The sequence below is a fragment of the Lissotriton helveticus genome, chromosome 1_1 (genome assembly GCF_964261635.1).
Source record: "Lissotriton helveticus chromosome 1_1, aLisHel1.1, whole genome shotgun sequence".
Lineage (NCBI taxonomy): Eukaryota > Metazoa > Chordata > Amphibia > Caudata > Salamandridae > Lissotriton > Lissotriton helveticus.
Genome location: NC_136057.1, coordinates 1758552270 through 1758571508, shown reverse-complemented (window position 1 = coordinate 1758571508; position 19239 = coordinate 1758552270). Strand labels below are relative to the sequence as shown.

General features: G+C 41.2%; 1 protein-coding gene across 1 annotated transcript in view; it reads left to right on the top strand.

Moving 5' to 3' along the window:
- OLFM2 (olfactomedin 2) overlaps positions 1-19239 on the top strand; it is a 456349-nt gene that overhangs the window by 321177 nt on the left and 115933 nt on the right. Inside the window, exon 4 of the mRNA XM_078659181.1 lies at positions 14906-15125. Within this exon, the coding sequence (XP_078515307.1) occupies positions 14906-15125 (220 nt within the window). The remainder of the gene's footprint in view (positions 1-14905; positions 15126-19239) is intronic.

Genomic DNA, 19239 nt, shown 5'->3' with positions numbered 1-19239 from the left:
GGTACAGTCCTTAATGAGAATTCCATTTTGTTTTTAATAAAAAATAATACAAATTGAATATTTAACAGTGGAGGGCCTATTTTCACAAACATTCTCAACTTTAAATGTATGATAGATATCTTCTTTTGCATTTTCTGACATATCATTGCTGTCATTTTGCTACTTATTCATGGCTAAACAGGCACATTGTATAATCAAGGAAGCCCCACACCCCCTGCTGGTTTCTGCAAATTGAATACTATTTACAGAAACTCTTGAATTTTTAGTTTTGAAACACCATTATCCATTTAGATGTGCATCCTGCTGAGTAGATTATAGGCCAGTAAGAAACTATTTTACAGACATTTTGACAAACAGCCAAGGCATATATTATTGGCAGGCAGATCTACAATGCAAGTCGGCTAGCAGTGATGTGCAAATCCTTCACAGCACCTTTATTTGAAGTATGCAACTGGAAATGTGGCCGCTTATGACACTCATTGACAGAGACACTCGAGGGACCTAACCAACACACTCACATCATAGAGCCATTATCAAGGTGCTCACGTTTGAGTGATCTTACTGATACTTTCACATTGGAGGCACTCAGATCATGACCTTTTAAGATTTAGGGTCCTCGTTCAACTGATTACTTCTGAGGAAGCCTCTGCACTGTCCTTTCAACTGAAAGGTCCCAGACACACATCTACAGGTCAAGACTTCACATCTTGATCTCCCTGACATAGACTCTTCTCATCTGAATATCTTGATGTATGCCTTCAAAAAATACTATAGGCACTCTAACCAACACTGTGAAATGAGGTCCTTATTGAGGGCCCAACAGCCAAGGGACTCTTGACAAAAACCCTCACACCCTACAAACTATGAGCTAGGGGTTTATTATGATGGCAGTCAGTCTGTCTGACCATCGCAGGACAAGCAGGCTGTGGTCGAATGTTCGTTGTTATCCAGCAGTATTTTTCCCCGCAAGGAATCACAATGCGGTCGTTACAACGACCGTGTTGTGATTCCGCATACCATTACTCCGCAAGTCAGAACAACGACTTGCAGGGGGTGGGGGGGGGGGGGGCGACGCTGAATGTTGGAATAGTATAATTTACTATTCCAACTGCAGTCTGTGCGGACAATAGGGAAGGTGTTGGATTTTAAATCCAGCACCTTCCCCCCCCTCTGCAAATCGTTGTTCGGACTTGTGGAGTAATGGTATGCGGAATCACAACGTGGTCATTGTAACAACTGCGTTGTGATTCCCTGCGGGGAAAAAGATTTGTGGTAAACGTTGATTATCACTGTGGTCTGACCGATGCAACTGCTTTGGGAAAGTGTCCCTCATCATGGCGGCTTGTGCTGCGGCCAAAGAAAAGGAACGCAGCACATGCTGCCTTGGTACAGAGCACCTTCTGCACGTCCATTGTCTTTGTGCCATGCATGCACCATGACGTGCATGGCGCACAGAGCATGTAGTTGAGAGGACAATGCATGTGCCCCAAGGGCCTTTTTAGTGTGGACCACGACAGACGGAGGCCCTGTTTGGGGGCCCCCATGAGCAGTTCTAACAGCCTTTTCATGGCAGACTTAACGCCTCGAAAAGGTTTTTGGGAACGGATATCCTAATGCCGAGGGCAATCTCCCCCCCCCGGCTGCTGTGGGTCTGACCGACAGAATTGTAATCCGACGATCAGACCGAATGGCTGTCAGTGGTCAGACCACCAACATTGGCCTGTCGGTGTGCAGTCCAACCACCATCAAAATAAGGTCCTTAGATCCAAATGAATGGCCTTGACTGAGACTGTCATATCTAAGGTATGCTGCTCAAGACTTACACAATCGAAGGGCAGTATGTAAAACCATCACACCTGAGAGACTGTAACTGTGGCCCTCTCAACCAAGGAGAGAGAGCAAAGGAGTACATTCTGGTAATCCAGTTGCATTGCCACTTCCTTTATTTTCCCAAACTAGTTAACCAATAGGGGAGCAGGGAAAGATTTCCTGAGCATAGATTGTTGTCAATTCAGGCTACACGGTGATCTACAATTTTAGAGCCTGATCTGTTGCAATCGTGCTATATTGTTTCCAATATACTTGAGTTTCCCTATTTTTTTCCTATAGCATGCCCAATAGAAGTTTAATTATATTTTTAATTGAATTAATGCATACTACATGCTGAATTGTCTAATTTGAACCACAGATCACCTTTTGGTAGCTTGCCAGATATAAAGGATTCAAATTGGGAGAGAGAAAGGAGAGGCAAGGAACTAGGGACATTCAAAATTCAAATGAGGTGAAGAGAAAAGTACTGCAAAGCCAACACAAAAAAATTGCCAAAGTAGTAAGAATGCAGTTACTAGAGAATATGAGGAACCAAACATAAAATATGGTCAGTTCTTACAACTTCTCATCACAAGGCTTCGAAGAGCATTGCTAATGGTCTTCCAGTGAACAGGACAGAACTGTGGAAGGAATATTTTAATTTTTTCCTCTTGGAACCCAAACAATGTCAGCTGATTTCACCTCAGGCTGCTTCTTTTCCTTTGTGCACCCGCCGTTTGCATGAATGCATCACATGTTAAAACCTTTGTTCTAAGTTGTCCTAGGCGGCCTTGTGAGGACGCCCGCATTTAAAATCTGATATCCTACATTCCTAGAAGTGTGCATCAGAGAGTTTAGGTATTAGCCTCGGATGTATGACATTACACCGCATGCTTTTACCACGCATGCCTTTACATCGCAGTTTTCACAACGCATGCTGTTACAACGCATAGCACTAAGGGGTGCTGGATAGTGAATAGTTTAATTTACTATTCCAACTCCAGTCCCCGTGGATAGTAAGGAAGGTGTTGGATAGTAAATTAAATCTATTCTCTATCCTAGAGCGCCCCCCAGCGCAATGCGTTGTAATGAAATGCGTTGTAATAGTTGCGTCGTAAAGGCACTGCGTGGTAAACGTTGCGTTGTAAAGGATGTTCCCCATTAGCCTCTTTGGTACGTTAATTGAAACACTTTTTTCCTACGGATGCCTTTAAATGATCCACCTGACGATCAAAATTGTAATTAATGCAAAGGGCGAAAGCACAATTGATTGCAGCCACAATGAATAGTGAAGAATGTGCTTGTAATGTTCCAAGTGTGACTCTAGGCAAACAAGTTATGTGCTATATGTAGATGGGGGTTGAGAGATCAAAAACAAGTACTACATTAATTGAAGCATCAGGAAAGATTTAATTCTAAAGAAAGTGGCAATTCCATAGAGCAGGTTTCTTTAATGGCAGTGCTTGAGTTAAATGAATATCAGAACTGGGACAATGAGAGTGGCACGTTGGGATGGCCATGTGCGAGGAAATGGATGCCAACCTTCTAGGATCAGAGGTTGACGTATGATGGAAGCCGTGTGATGGAAGAAGCAAGATGCAGGCTGCCTGACATTCTTCACCACATGCATAGTTTTTTCAGATCTGGAAATGGCAACAGACTGGAGGTGTCCTGCAGCAGATGTTCACAACTGTGTCCTGTAGAATGATCATACACTTTTGGCCAAATAGCAGGAGAAGATCGAATCTGATGACGTATATGGATTACAAGGACCACTGAGGATGCCCATTTGGCAGCCGCTGTACTGGACGCCTTGCCCGTATGTGGGCAAAGCCATGCGTCTCTGATAAGCTACAATGGGAGAAAAACATATGCCAGTAGCTGGTTTTTACTCTATTTGGTGCGGGCTTAAAAAGCGTTTAACTAATCCAAAACTTTAATACTTTGCGTCAAATGGCAAATTCCTTAGTAATTTTCTTAATTCGCAAATCCAACTTACTTCTAATCCAATGCCTAAAGTCTGATAAAAGCAAGCATTTAAGCAGGCAAAATAGACACATGATGGATTCCGCTTGCAAGGCTCTGCAACTACCATGAGACCTGCCCAGTGAACCACTTTTGCATAACGGTGATTATATTACCATGTCATAACATAGGTTATTGTATACAAATCACCTAAATAATTAAAGAAATCCTGCACTCTATCTACTTTGCATTGTTCTATTTTGGACTCTGATGTTAAACCACTATTAACATTCTTGGGAGAGACTGATTATGATGTAGCTCTCAACAGAGCTATGCCTCTGTAGCTGTCCCCCAGCAGAACCACCTCATGTTTTCTTCACACCACATGTTTCCCCAGAAGCCGAATTCTGCTAGTCAAGACCCGAGAATCAAACGCAACAAGCGGCCATTGGCCGCCATGTTTTTAAAAATAAAATGAGGCACTGAAAGCGATTTTACTTTCAGAGCTCGTTAGGAGTCTCAGACCTCATTACGTGCCCAGGCCTCATTACCCAATCTGTTAGATGTGCAGGGTATTTTCCTAAAGAGTTCTTAGCAGCAAGACGAGCTATGGAGTTAGGTGCAAGATTCAAGAAAACAGGGGAAGCCAAAACCACGTTTAAAAGCAGTGCCTTCTGGCTGAGTCTGTGGTACAATTGATGTGTTGCGAAGTCGCCTTTATCCAATTAGTTGGAAATGGTACAAATGAACCTTAGCGACAGAAGACGGATTGTCTGTTTTCTCTCCAACATCCTTATATTTGTATTTATTTGAAGTTTTAAGTGGGTAGTAGTGATGTGCTAACTGCACTAAACATACATAATTTCCATCTCTCCTGGACTGTAAAATGGAGGCGTAACATGAAGGAGTGGATTATGGATGTCGCTGGCCTGGAGGAAAAGGAGACACGTGGTTAGGTAATATTTCAGAGGTGCACGAAGGAGACCAAATGTCTGCTGAAGATTCAGTACCAAATAATACCAACATCAAAAAAATCTATGTGAAATGTTCAGGAAAAAAAGTTTTCTCCTAATATGTATGAGTGGTTTTGGAGTAAAGAGACACATTTAGTTAACATATATCACATTATTTCATGGTCTGTTTCTTGTCCCTTCCACTCCAGCAGCTGGAGCATTCCTCATACTCACCTCGACTTGAGGAACGAGGTCCTGGTCCCGGGAGAGTTACCTTATCATCTCCTGGATAAGCAAAAGAAAATTAGGGCAGCCAGGCTCCGCCACCCATCACGCTCCAGGAATCAGAGACAGACAAGACCGGCAGACATAATAAATCGATAGATAGATAGATAGATAGATAGATAGATAGATAGAGAGATAGATAGATAGATAGATAGAGAGATAGATAGATAGATAGATAGATAGATAGATAGATAGATAGATAGATAGATAGATAGATAGATAGATAGATACATAGATAGATAGATAGATAGATAGATAGATAGATAGATAGATAGATAGATAGATAGATAGATAGATAGATAGACAGACAGACAGACAGACAGACAGACAGACAGACAGACAGTAGGATGGACGGACAGCTGGACGGACAGACAGACATACAGGTAGGTAGGTAGGTAGGTAGCGAGAGAGAGAGAGAGAGAGAGAGAGAGAGAGAGGTAGAGAGAGAGAGAGAGAGAGAGAGATTGGTTAATTATTGGTATGGTACCAAAATCTTGAGTTTTTTATATCATGCTACGAAAATATTGTTGCACAAATATCAACAAGCAGAATATCCAAAAGGCGAAAAGTTAAGTACATAGAGGAAAGTGAATGTACACGTATTCTCTATCCTTCAAGAGCTTCTCTTTCCCCATGTGGTGTCTCTGATTTGTTACTCTTACCTGGGGTTCCTGCAGGGTTACATTGTGGAATAGAGTGGATCTGTTTCTGCAGTTTATCGAGCACTCTCTAGTCTTCGTGCAAAAACCTGGGCTCCCTATCTCATCTTGCAAAGATTAAGGTTTTCTCCGGTCTCCTTTTCCTTCTATAGGGCTCAGTGCTTGGCTCAATGTATAATCACAATATATACTTTTATTTGCTGCTACACTCGAAAGATTTTGAGATCTGTCTAAAATTCATTGGCCCCAATTTGTCTAAATTGTTTGCTTGATCTAGTATGGGTAAGCATTTACCAGAGAAATTGAATGGCTACAATTTGCCTGTATATAACATCAAAAACTCACATTTTCATTTTTATGCGAGGGCGGGTATTATAAAATAATAACAACAAGCACTAATGGTGAGTGCAGAATACTGTCTTTGTCATTAAATAGTAGGATTCTCTTAAAATGTGCATCATCAACACAATGTTGACAGATGTTTGTCCCATTAGGATATTTTTCTTTTTAAAATAAATATTTCAAGAAATAATTTAAAAAAGGAACAAAGTTTAGAAGGTATGAGAAGGCAGTGAAGAGAAGAGGAACATGGATGGATTAGATGAGGTTGAGTGTGGTTATTCCACAACTTATAAACAGTAAATCAATGGACACGCTGATTGAATAATATTATGCATGCTGGCTTAGATAAGTCTTCCTACAGCAATTAAAATAATAACAGAATCCATTGATGACATTTAGCATTCGTTTTTTTGAGTTGTATGTTAACACTTTACGTAGAATTTTGATTGGATGTTGGTTTACACCCCACCAACGTGCCCTTCCTTATTACCCCTTCCCAATCTGACATTTTCTCCAACGTTCTCTCCCTCCCTTCCACCTTCTTTTATTTATCTCAAGATATATGCACAGAGAAAGAACAACAGTTGACCTCATGTATCCTTTCGCACCATTATCTTGTCATTGTGGGGGATTTTTTTTTCTTCAATATTTTGTTCTTAAAACAGCGCTAGGCCAATTTGCAATGAGGATTTTTGAATAGAGTATTTAATCAAAGGAGTAGCCGCATTTGCTGTACCAGCATAGACATGAATGCAATTGTTATCTGGCTCCAGACAGCGCTAGCAACTCCTCTGCTGGAATCCCATCTCCAGTAGCATGTCTCGAAGGGAAGCAAAGGTGACACCGACACTATGAAGCGGGAGCCAATTACTTCTCCTCGCGGTCTGCGTGCTTCAGCGGGAGAGTGGATTCTCTCTAATGCCTCTCAGAGGCTGTACCTGCATTAGAAAAGGTTTAAATCCAGACTGAGAGGATGAGCAGAGCCAGAGAGCATTTGTTATTCTCAAGACCCTCTGGAGGATGCTGTCACCACCTTGCTATTGATGAAGCCGCAGTCGAAACGTGATGCGTATCCATGCTTCGCAACCAGAGCTTCACCCCCTATGAATCTTTCATGATTCAAATTAAGAATTAATCGTTTCATCACCATTTGTGTGTGTTGGGGGTATTTGTTTGCAATACCTATGGGATGAGAGAAGTAGTCATTTGCCATTTTGGAACAAAGGCTAGGGACTTGAGCAAACACAAATTCATCTTCATGCCGACTGCCCCATTCTTGATGAGAGGCATTATAGCCTTTCTTACTTTGTGTTGTTAAAGCAACAAAATGTATTTTTTTAAGTAATCCTAAACAATTGTGGATCAACATAAAGCAATGTCAAAAGCGTACTCTGATTAGGTGGAAGCGCGATAGGCTGTCACCCCTATATTAAGAGCTTTCTGAAATAAAACCCTTGCTGTTCACTGCAGACTCTTCCGGGGGAGGTACAAGGTCACATGCCTAAAACTTTTGTGGAACCCTTTGTTGGCAAACCTAAATGGCTGAGCTCAGTCTGCACTTTACAGAATCACTAAGGAGTAAAGGACAGGGAATTGCGAATACCGCTCTATGCAAAAATATGCATAGAATACAACTTTTGAATGAGAAATGGCTCTTGTCAAAGACGTTGCGGAAGAGAAGAAATGTCAAATCTTTTGTTATGAACAGGGACAAAACTAGTACATTCTGATAATATCCTCAGATTGAAACCTAGAATGAGACAGAAAGATAATTGAAAAACCTTACATTGAAATTCATGGAGTAGTGTAGGAATGTAGTCTTTAAAGTGTGCCAGTACAGTGGGCAGGCACTTCCCCGCTACATCAACTCCTCTCAACCAAATCCATCCAGATCCCCGCAGCCTTCTTTTTTTCAGTGAAATGAAAAGCCGCCCATAAATCGTATGTGGAAGCTTATGAAAAATGATCAAGATCAAATTGAGAGCAATCGCTTTACACATAATCATGTCTGAAAATTAAATTGCGTACGGGGATCACAATAATTGCAGCAGAACTATACAATCAGGCAGTGAAACATGTTTTATGTTTGCTATCAATTTGATAGCGATTAACAATTTGCAACAGAAAGAAAGCATCAGCAGTGGAATTGTTTCTCTTCTGTACACAAGCTTGAGCGGCGTGTGCGCAACCATTCTCAAACGCAATACAAGTCAATGGGGCATAGCACTAAAGAAATGTAGTTTGCCGTTATAGGATGTCATACAAGTCAATGGGGCATAATGTCATTCGACTGAGCTTTGTCATTATCAAATACAATGTAGATCTCTAGGTTCATTTCCATGTATGTTACCGTAAATGATTGCAATACAAATCTATAGGGCAAATTATCCTTAAGGACTGTGATATTATACACAGGAAATAGCTTTCATGATGGTGTCATATACATTAAAAGCGCTCTTTATGCATTTTCCTTCATGCATCACTACACTGCATTTTCATAGCTTACAACAGATGCCTACACAAGGTAAACTCAGGCTCCTTTTAGGATAGGAGAGGATAAATATTTATAAAGCGCACTAAAACCAGACGTTGTCAAGGTGCTGGGTGAGACAGAAGAAAGACTAGCACCAGCCAGGTAAGAGGCAAAGAGACAGGTCCTTAAAAGCTTCCTGGAGGTCTGGAGTGAATCGGCCGTGGTAATAGAAGGGTGCAAAGAGTTCCAAAGTTTAGCGGCTGCGAATGATTGTATATATGTAGTGTATCATGTATATGAATGTGATTTAAATGTATTTGTAATGATTGTTTATGTCTTGTACATATGAGGTTTATATATGTATTTTTGTTTGGATCAAATTGTGCTCTGCCCCGTCATATGACACGTATATAAGTTTGAAAGATGGAAATTAGTTTGTTGTAAATAAGAATTGGGATCATCAGGGTAATTAACTGTACTCTGAATGAAAATAAATGTTTGATTGGTCCCTCTATACCTTCTTTCTTTGGATATACATTGTTGATGTATTTTTGCTCAGGTATTTGAGGGTGATTTGGGCAAAACCCCTAACTTCTATGTACCCGCCAAGGAAAATTAGCAGCCACCCCATTTTGACCTTCGAAATCTAGGAGAGACAAGTTTTTTTGAGTGGAGGATCTCAAGGCTCTGACAAGAGTGTAATGGAACAAGGTTTTGAGTTGTTATGAGCCTATGCAATGCATAGCTTTGTACACCAAGTTCAGAGCCTTGAAGGTGATGCGCTTCCTAATCAGAAGCCAATGCAAGGCAGGGATTCCTTCCCTGGCGGACTGGTGTTTAGGGATGTTAAGAATAAGTTAAATATTGGTGACTATATACATCAAGGTATGGTGAGCAGGTGGACGAGAAGAGCAACGTTCTGTTGTTTCAGATAGTATGTAAAAACACAACCCTCTTTCTAAAATTCACAATTTATAACATTCACACACAGAAGGGGCCTTGGTAGGATGTCATTGTTCCAAGTTATTGTAAAGCACTGCTCCTGAGAGAGGCTACTAGAAGGCTCGAGATGTTACTCAGCACAGGGAACTAGATTGAGCCTACTAGTCACAAAGGATGGCTCATACCCATGGGTCGAAGAACCAAAATAGCTCTTCAACTAATTTGGCAAAAAAAATAGGTTAATTTTTCCAGGTTATACACAAGTCTGATATTGGATTTATGTATATATGAGATATTTATATGGATTTAATTAAATTATCAATTATCCACTAACGGGTATTTTACAAACACAACAAATGCAGGCAAAGGTATTTCTTAGAAATAGCTATTTCTTAGATAATAGCAAATTTTCTTTTTCTTAAAACTTTTAGCAATGCGCATCAATCATCACAAAACATTGAATCTTAAAAGAGGTTTGCTTTACACTGGTTAAAAGTAGGCTAGTGTGAAATTTAAACTACAGTGACATTTCTTTAATATGGAGAATTTTGTGTAAAACTTGTTACGTGAAAGTCCCGAAATTACACCATTACGCCACATTGTGTAATTAAGCTGCCGCTCTCAGGAAAATTGTAGAGTGGGAACAATGTGAACAACCAGAATCGGAGCAGATGTTGTTCAAGGCAATTGTGTTTGTCACGCCAAATATTTGAGAGAAAAATGCAGCCTTGCTAGGACGCTTTTGATTCTAAAATTTAGTGCTAAATGACAGATTTATATTTTGTTTAATTACACGTTATCTCACGTTAAGTTACCTGAAACTTCGTCTAATTTTGAGGAAGCAAATTTCATCCCAACCCCAAGATAAACGAGGTATAAAAAAGAAAAAAACCCTGAAATTTGCGTGGGACTTTCAGAAAGGGCTTTTTCAGGACACTTTTCTCTAAAAATGTCTGCTCTGTATTTTATCATACCAATCTAGTTCTGAACCGGTGCATGAGAGCAAAGAGTTCTGCTCATTCTGTTTATTCTTGTGTTCGAAAAGGCTTAGAACCCTAAGAATTAATCAGTCAAAGGGTTTTCAACACGTGTGACATGCTTGAGGGTGGATCTATAATTGATTAAAGTCCCTTGCAGGGAGGACCAATGTGGGCTGCCTGAAGGATAAGACATGGCACAGGTGGTGGGTGAGAGAGAGGGGAAATCAGTTTCAAAGCGGAATAGAACTGGATCAGACTCAGAGGAGGCTCTTGATAGGTCAGAAGTAGCATTTCCTGTCAGGAGGCCAGCGCTCTCATTGGGGAGGGTTCATTGCAAGTTTAGTGAGAGTCAATATGTTTCAACTCATAACAGCCTGCCTCTATCTTAGTTCTACCTATCTCGCTTGAGCTGTACTTCAGTAACTTCATCAATAGGGTTTGGGCCCTGGGATGAAAGCTCAATGACCCATAGAGGGGTCAGAGTGGGGGGTTCCGGGAAAGAACGATGAGTAGGACTAGAATTGTGCAAATCATCTTGGAAAAAAACACTTGGGGGTCATTCATGCTTGACCATGGAACCTGGAAAAGTAGGTAATTTCCATATATCCTGATGATAAACCAGCTCACAATCACTAATGCCAAAGCCTTGTGAGTGGTGCACTATCCGTTGGGCTGTGCCTAATGTACTTTTTGCCCACACTTATTTGCAAAAATTAACATGAAGACTTCAAACCGTGAGTTTTATTTGCGTGCATGTGACAATTCTCTCAAAAAGCCTCTAACGACCAAGAGATGAGCTTGTGTGTACATTGGAGTCATTGCAGCATTTGTTCAGCTGAAAGGTGGTATGTTATTCGCCCCTTTCTTCCGCGCTTTAATGTGTTCTTGTGAACACTGATGAAAATTGTCTGCCATTTGATATCATGCTCGAGGCATCCTTTTCTGTGACTCACATACAAAGTTAAAATTAGTGGTGTGTGTGAAAATTCATGCAGTGTTAAGGAAACATAAAATTACGGCATTTAGCACTATATTCTATCACCAAAATCTATTCGCACATTTATTTTGGATGCTAGGATGCATGTGTGTGGAAACATAATAAAACAAAACCACAAGTGCAAACGACTGCAGCTCGTGTTCTAGTTATTCATGTTGTACTCGTACTCGTGCAGTATATTTTTTCCACATACAGGGCGTAATGATGCTACATGGCATGATTACATAAATGCTTAAATTCAACTGTAATGTCCAACTACCAAAATGACTCATGTTAGGCCAGCATAATAGAAAGTTCACAAAGGCCTAATTAAAATGTTGCAACTCTTGATGCTAATGTCGTTTGTGATGGGCATTTCAAACCAATGTTTTATTTTTATCAAAAAACATTCCACAAGCTCATATTTTAGGTGGATTATGGGTGTCCAGCATCTTGTGCAATTTTAGCTGATGGGCAGTGTGCAGTGAAATAGCTCAATAAGTTGAACACCAACTGTATAGACCTGTGCTTTGCATAAAATTCACATGATCACATCTAGGAAGGTTGACTTATCCCTTCTTCCTTCAAAGGTTGCTAAAATGAGTCCCACTGAAATGAGTGATAGTAACATCTATCATTTAAGTGTCAGGACCACAGAGTTTATTTCATGACCTACATACATTTTATTATTATATCGAACAGCTCAACACTACCCAGCAAAAATGTCTGCTAAAGAACAGTTTTTTTCTCAGAGGTTTTACTGATGGAACATGGCAGTGTTGTTTAGTCTCTACCAGAGTTATTTCGACAACATGCCCTGAAACTCTCTGGCTGCACCATTAGAAAACGCTGTAGCAGATTATGAGCACAAGTTAGGACTACCAGTAAGGGTCCTGAAATAGAAAAAGTCAACATTTTTGTAGTTGTGATACAATGGTGTTTCAAGACTAGTGTCTACTTGTCTACCCATCCATAGACACAAAGGAAAAACAAATTACAAACTGCACAGCTACTACTTTCTTCAAAAAGCCCTCCAGCAGAGCTACCAGACTGTTTGCCCAGTACCTTTCACAAATGAATTCTACATTTATTCAGGGCTAAATCACAGACTTGTCTGGAGCACTTATTCTGACAGTGCAGTTTAAAAAAAAACTCTGGATTCTGTATATTTTAGAGCGATATGGACCCCTTTGAAGAAGGATCCTTTGCTCGATGTGGATGTCTGTGCAAAGATTAGCATTTGTTTGATCACCCACTACACAGGGGCGGCACCTCCATTAGGGCAGAGGAGCATCGCCCCACTGCTTTCTTGCAGTGCGAGAAGCAAAAACATAAAATGGTATTTTAAATACCATTTTATGCTTCTGCTTCTCACACTGCGAGAAAGCAGAAGATAAAGTATGCCTGGTTGGAGGCGGGTGGTTGGATGGGTTCAGAAGGAGTGGCTTGCCCACTGTTGTGGGCCTTGACTGTTTGGTCGGCCCTCTGGGGCCGCCCAAACCAGTCATGCAAACTCTACATTTTCTCTATGTAGGGTGCATTCAGCCTGCATAGAGAAAAAGGCCTCCCTACAGGCGCCTGACTGGGCACTGTCCGCAACAATCACAACGCTGCCATTGCAGCATTGTGATTAGCTTAGGGAGGGGAGGGAGGATGCCTGCTTCCTGACGCGGGACCTGGTCACGAGCGTAGGCAGCATGGGACCCAGTAAGGAAAGTTTTTCATTTTTTCTTTTCCCCTGCTCGAACCCCCATGCAAGCCTCCCCACCCACGAGTAATGCAAGCCGCGACTGCCAATACATTTGACACAATTACACTTTTCTGTCCTAGTCCTGTTTTCATTGAATCATGTTCTGTTGGATACTTGAAGCCCTCCATATCCTGAGCCATTTAACAAATGCAATTTAACTCTATAAGTGCAAACCTTGCCCTTAATTTTTCACTCAATAAACTAGAACTGAGTGGCTAAGCATAAACTAATGTTAAGTCCATTAGAACTGGTCTACAGTTTTAAAATAGGGTAAGCATAGCCTTAAGACATTATTAAATCATTTGTGGATCTGCTCTTTGTGTCACTGAGGCCTACGATACCAGTATTTTTCGGTCTGGAGAGGGTTTCTAGTGTTGCCAAGGACTCACAATATCCTAGCAAAATATATTACAAAATGTCTCCTTTCGTTACTGTTTTACTTTCTGCCAACTATGACACAGCTTAATGGTCTTTAACAACCATGATAGTCCTCTGTAAGGGTCTCTGGAAATTAATTGCAATAATACTAATATCCAGCAGTTTGATAGATCTCTACTTTGCAAGGGAAGAAGTAAATCTTTGAATGCCAACATCATAAACCTGTTTACCCTTTACAATAGAGAATACGAATTTCATCACACAAGATCTGTGTAGTTGCAGATGTGGATTTTACCAAGTTTACCACTTCCTGAATCATTCAGCACTCACTGGAGTTAAGATTACAACCTTGCTACACATGGAGAGCAGCTACCACATTGGAAAGTGAAATAGGTGTGTATGTGTGTATGAGAGAGAGAAATGGATTATTAACCCACTACCAACCGATTGCTAGGTGTCATTGATAGTACAACACAACATGTGATTAATTGCTTCCCTGTCTTGGATAATGTGACACAGAAAGCACTCAATGAAGCTGGAAAGTCATATTCTTTGACATTAAGGCCCCGATTACGAATTTGACAGATGGCTACACAGGCACAAATGTGACGGATATCCCGTCCGCGGTATTTAAAGTGCATTGCATCATAATGAGCTGGATATCTGTCACATTTGTGGCAGAGTACCAGTCAGCCAAACTCTGAATCGGGCCCTTAGCAGCTTCTTGAAGTAGATGGTAAGCTTTGAAAAATAGCAATATTAATTAATTCAATGTTAAGGGTAGTTTCAGCATGAATGTTTTATATATATACCTACCAGGGAAGCTTGGATATCTATTTTGATGAGAAATATCCTTTATTTGAAGTTTTTCATTGATAGTATTGAAAAAGTATTAAGCAGGTACACGCTTAATACACACTAGCGCTACAGAAAGATTACATTTTGCTCAGTAGTGTCACGATTAGGAAAACAATTATTTCAGACAGGAAACGATTTATGCTGCAATACATAGTTCGAATGGAGTGAGACTCCCTTTCTTCCGCAGGCACAGGAATACCCTAAACTGGCTCATTTTGAGTTTTCTTCCTGCTTGGTACATATTCACCTCACTTTATGAACCGTTTGCTCAATGTGCCCATTGGATGCACTGTTCTACACAATGATGCTTGTGTTGGGTAGGCATATTCTGGTTGCTGGGACTTTGCATGAGGAAGCCACTGCTTGGTGTAGAAGGGTCAAATGGGAGACTAACACAGGGCTTCAGGACTTTACTAATATTGCTTTTGGCTAATCACAGAGCTACCTTCAGAGAAGATTAAACAGAGAGACTTATGTACTAGCACACGTAGTTTGAGAAAGATCTGAGCTATCTCTCTTTTTGACCATTGGACAGGAGCTGAAGGACAAAATGAACGAACTGCTGCCGCTGATCCCGGTCCTCGATCAATACAAATCAGACACCAAGATGATCGTTCAGCTGAAGGAGGAGGTGAGGAACCTCTCAGGTGTGCTGCTCGCGATCCAGGAGGAGATGGGGGCGTACGACTATGAGGAGCTGCAGCAGCGCGTCCTGCTCCTGGAGGCACGGCTGCATTCCTGCATGCAGAAGCTGGGTAAGTCAAAGAAAACACAATTTTCAGTTTTTTTGTTTTTGTTTTTTATTAGCTTTATTGTGTCCAATCAAAGAGAAGGAAACCTCAGAACTGAGAGTTTTCAGCCGTGGCCCATGCAGGTAAGAGCAGTGGGGCCGGGTGGGGGGCATTTTGATAGATGTGGACTAGGGAAAATGAATTATTTATTTAATTTACCCTTGTCACCGTCCAACGAAATCCCGCCCATCCGCACGGCCCCACCGCTGTTACCTGCACACGATGCAGCTGGAGTTATTTGGTTATTATTTTTGTTATTTTTAATATTCATATTTTGATAGTAACATACTATTCTGTTGCAGCCTTCTAGGCATTTATTGAGTTGTATGTCAGAATATTGGGTTCAGCAATATTGTCAGACACGAACAAGATGACAAAAATATTATTGTTAACAAATATGTTGTCCCATTGGGTATACATTTTCTATTATTAATGCAGTCGAGTCATATTTTGGCAGATAGTATTTAGGGTACAATAAATAACTCAGATGATATTCTGCCACCAAAGCATTTGCTTCCAGATTAAAAAAATGTACCACAAACCACAGAACATAAGTGACTGTGGTTTGCGGTACTTTTGTTTATTACACTATGTTTAGCTTGAAATGTGAACACACATCAAAAATGTACACAAGGAATCAGTTTGCGCTAAAATATACTGATAGATAGCAGATACGCATTTTGTGTGATTGTATGCAATTTGTCATAATTGTGACAGAATTTCATAAAATTAGCAAAAGCAATTGTGAAAATTTCACCCCCCCCCCTATATTTCTCCCTGTGCATGGAGGTCAATGTTGTTTTTTCCTGCCGTAATGCATGAAGCCCTGCTTGTGAGACAACTTTAGGGAGAGATCTACACTAGGTGGACTGTTGTAATTAGGGCATACCTCTTGATGCATTGAAGGTGAAGGCCCTGAGACAGGCACTGCTGCTGCAGATGATTGTCAAGTGATGCACACCCCGTATTCCAAAATGGTGCAGAAGCATTTGGGGGGGGGGTGGAAGCTCCAATGATTTTGTTGGTGCTTCCATCCCACCAATCTCTGAGTGAACCATACGATACAACAGGCACACCCAGCCTTGATAATTGCCGCCAAACTAGAAGCCTCTTGGGTGGAGCCCCTTGGGGCCGGCACCCTGAACAGTGAGATGAAGTGAGATTAAAATAAATCAGCAAATCTTCACTCTGTGTTTAGAAACCATGACTTGGATATGGTGAAGCTAAATTTCAATCATAAGAAGTGTTGTCCCCCACTTTTAAAGGTATTGATATGGGATTCAGCTTGTTGGCTACTGCAGAAACTTTGAGTTGTGGTTTGTAGCTAGATAATGTTTAGCAATTTGTACGGGGAGATGCACAGGGTCGGACCGGCCTATAGTATAATCAGGCAGTGAGCGATGGGCTCTCTTACTGGCCAGTGTGTGGGCCTGTTTAATGGTCTGCTGGGACAGCTTTAATTGTTGATTTCTCTGATATAAAACCAACATTGCCTGCAGCAAGGTTAAATCCATGCGTTCATCTATACCTTACAAAACACTTATGCAACATGTCTTGACAAGTTACAAACTGCCCCATTTGCAAACATGGGTCCTTTCTTTAGCTGTCTAACACACTAATGTTGACTTTTTTGTGTGTGATGCCTGGGCCTATTTTCTGGCCCAGTCTGATCCTAGAGATGCATATGAAGGAGGTGCTGCTTCTGCTTGCTATCTCCAATAAAGAATGTTTATGTAATAATTTTCATGCAGAAACTGAGCAAAAGATGTCCCCTACCCACATATACCCACTCCTATCTTTTCCAATGTGACTGGTTGAATACATCCTATTTCACCCTATTTCCTCTTTTTAATCGATCGGCTTGGTCCTGTCCCTGTTGCAATGTCATAAACGTGTGTTCGGAAATTCAATGCAAAGTTGCATAAAATTCAGGCGGGCCTGACTGTGGATCCATTCAGAGACATGTTAGTCACATCCATGCGGTTAGATAAATTGGAAATGTCTGCAACCTAATTATCTGAATTTGAAAGTGCAGTGAATCCCAGCCCGGTACTATTATATTGCATGAAAAGAAGAAGGGGGAGCCAACCAATGACAATAGAAACAGTGTAGCAAAGGACAGACAGGATGGCAGCTGGGGTGAACTTCTCCTATCTTCCACATGTACTATGTAAGTCTGTCGAATTTCTTTCATTAGAACATTTATAGTTCTCTGAAGAAGAAATTTAAAAAGACGAGTTAAAGTAAAACTGTGGAGGATCACAGACGCTTTACAGAAGGGTATCCAACGCTGGTGTACAAGATCAGAACCATGGCAGATTTTCAGGTTGGCCGTGGAAATGATTTCCACTTTAACATGCTGAGCTGATTTACATTGTTAAACTTAGACTTGAAGTCTAAGTTTAGACCTGAAGTCTAAACGTAGACTTCAAGTCTAAACTTAAGCTTCAGGCCTAAACTTAGGCTTCACATCTAAGTTTAACTTTGTGAATCAAGCCCTGTGACTTCAGATCTAAGTTTATCTTTGTGAATCGTGCCCTGCAATTTCAGGACTAAGTTTACCTTTGTGAATCGGGCCCTTAGACTTCAGGTCTAATCTCAGACTTCAGGTCTAAGTATACCTTTGTGAATCAGGCACACAGTATATAAATTTACACCATGCATTTATGTTCTGTAACTTATCAATCAAATCCATACAGGCGTATATCAGACGTCCTTGCCATAGGCCACATATTGCTCAACTCACCCTTGTATGCTAGTATATGGAAAATACCACCCTGCCAATGTTGGAGCTTGGTTTAAAGGGATATGTTGCAGGACAAGAGAAATTTTCAATATACTTGTAAATTCTTGCCAAAATCTGGTGTTTACTATTTCAGAACTGTCTGAAATCTTCAGACGATTTCTCATAAATAACATGTTGTGTAATGTTGTGCTTGATCAGAAAATAACACACAAACAGTACAATCACAGAAAGCAAGTATGCCCTGGAATCAGGGGTGGGCAGAGTTTGTGAAGTTGCACTATGCAGAATTCCGTGGAGTTCCGCTCTGCCCTGTCGGGTACTGAAATCAAGGACTACTCATGATTGGGGAGGGTGGGTCAAAGAGGCATCAAAACATAACCCATTTAACGAGTAGACCCCATAATATATTGTACTGAAAAACAGATTGTCCCCAAAAACATACCCCCCTGTAGCATGAATTGCCTCAAGCATGCTGCACAGTGAAGCATCAACAGATATTCCATATTGAAGAGAACTCCATGTATTCCTCCATCATGCCCCCAAAATGTACTACAGGCCATAGAGGCACAAAAAATATGACCCACTTAAACATGTCATGCCCTAAAATGTATGAGACATACATTAAAATACACTAAAATATGCTACAATGAATGAGATCAAGCACAACATGCACCCACTTCAATTGACAGGGAGTCTGAATTTAACCATGTTTTAATGAAGGAGAAGTTGCCCCAAATATACTCTATTGGAAGAAGGCATTCTAGCCCAGAATCAGGCGGGCATGAAAATGTCACTGCAATCAAAAATGAATCTGCCATTCCTATACAGAATTGTGTACTCAAATATAGAACCCACAAACTCCAATGTGACAAAACATTCCCTATAATGTACTGCACGAGTCATAAAGTGCACCCCAAAACATGCTTCCCCCGACCCCAGCCTCACTCAGCATGAACTGCGCATGAACTGCTCTAGCACTGGGGTGAAGATCTCGCTCTCCATTTTCTGCGCTGTACTGCTTTAGGCAACTGGGAGGGAAGGAACAGCCCGAACTGGGTGCTGGCCACAGGAAGCAGCTGCATGTCAATCCAGTGTACTGTGGGGTAGGGTGCAAGGATCCTCTCCTTGGGGTATGGCGTGCCTGCTCCTCCCAAGATGTGTCATGCAGCGGCAGTATTGGCACAAAGAAGCAGAGATTGATCGCTGATTGGGTACCAGAGAGGCGCGTGGGAGCGGAAGGGCAGTCAGCACCCCCAATGGAAACCCCACACTGAGGCGGCCTTCTTCGGAAAATAGGGGCCAGTATTCTGCATGTACTAGGAAAATGGTAAC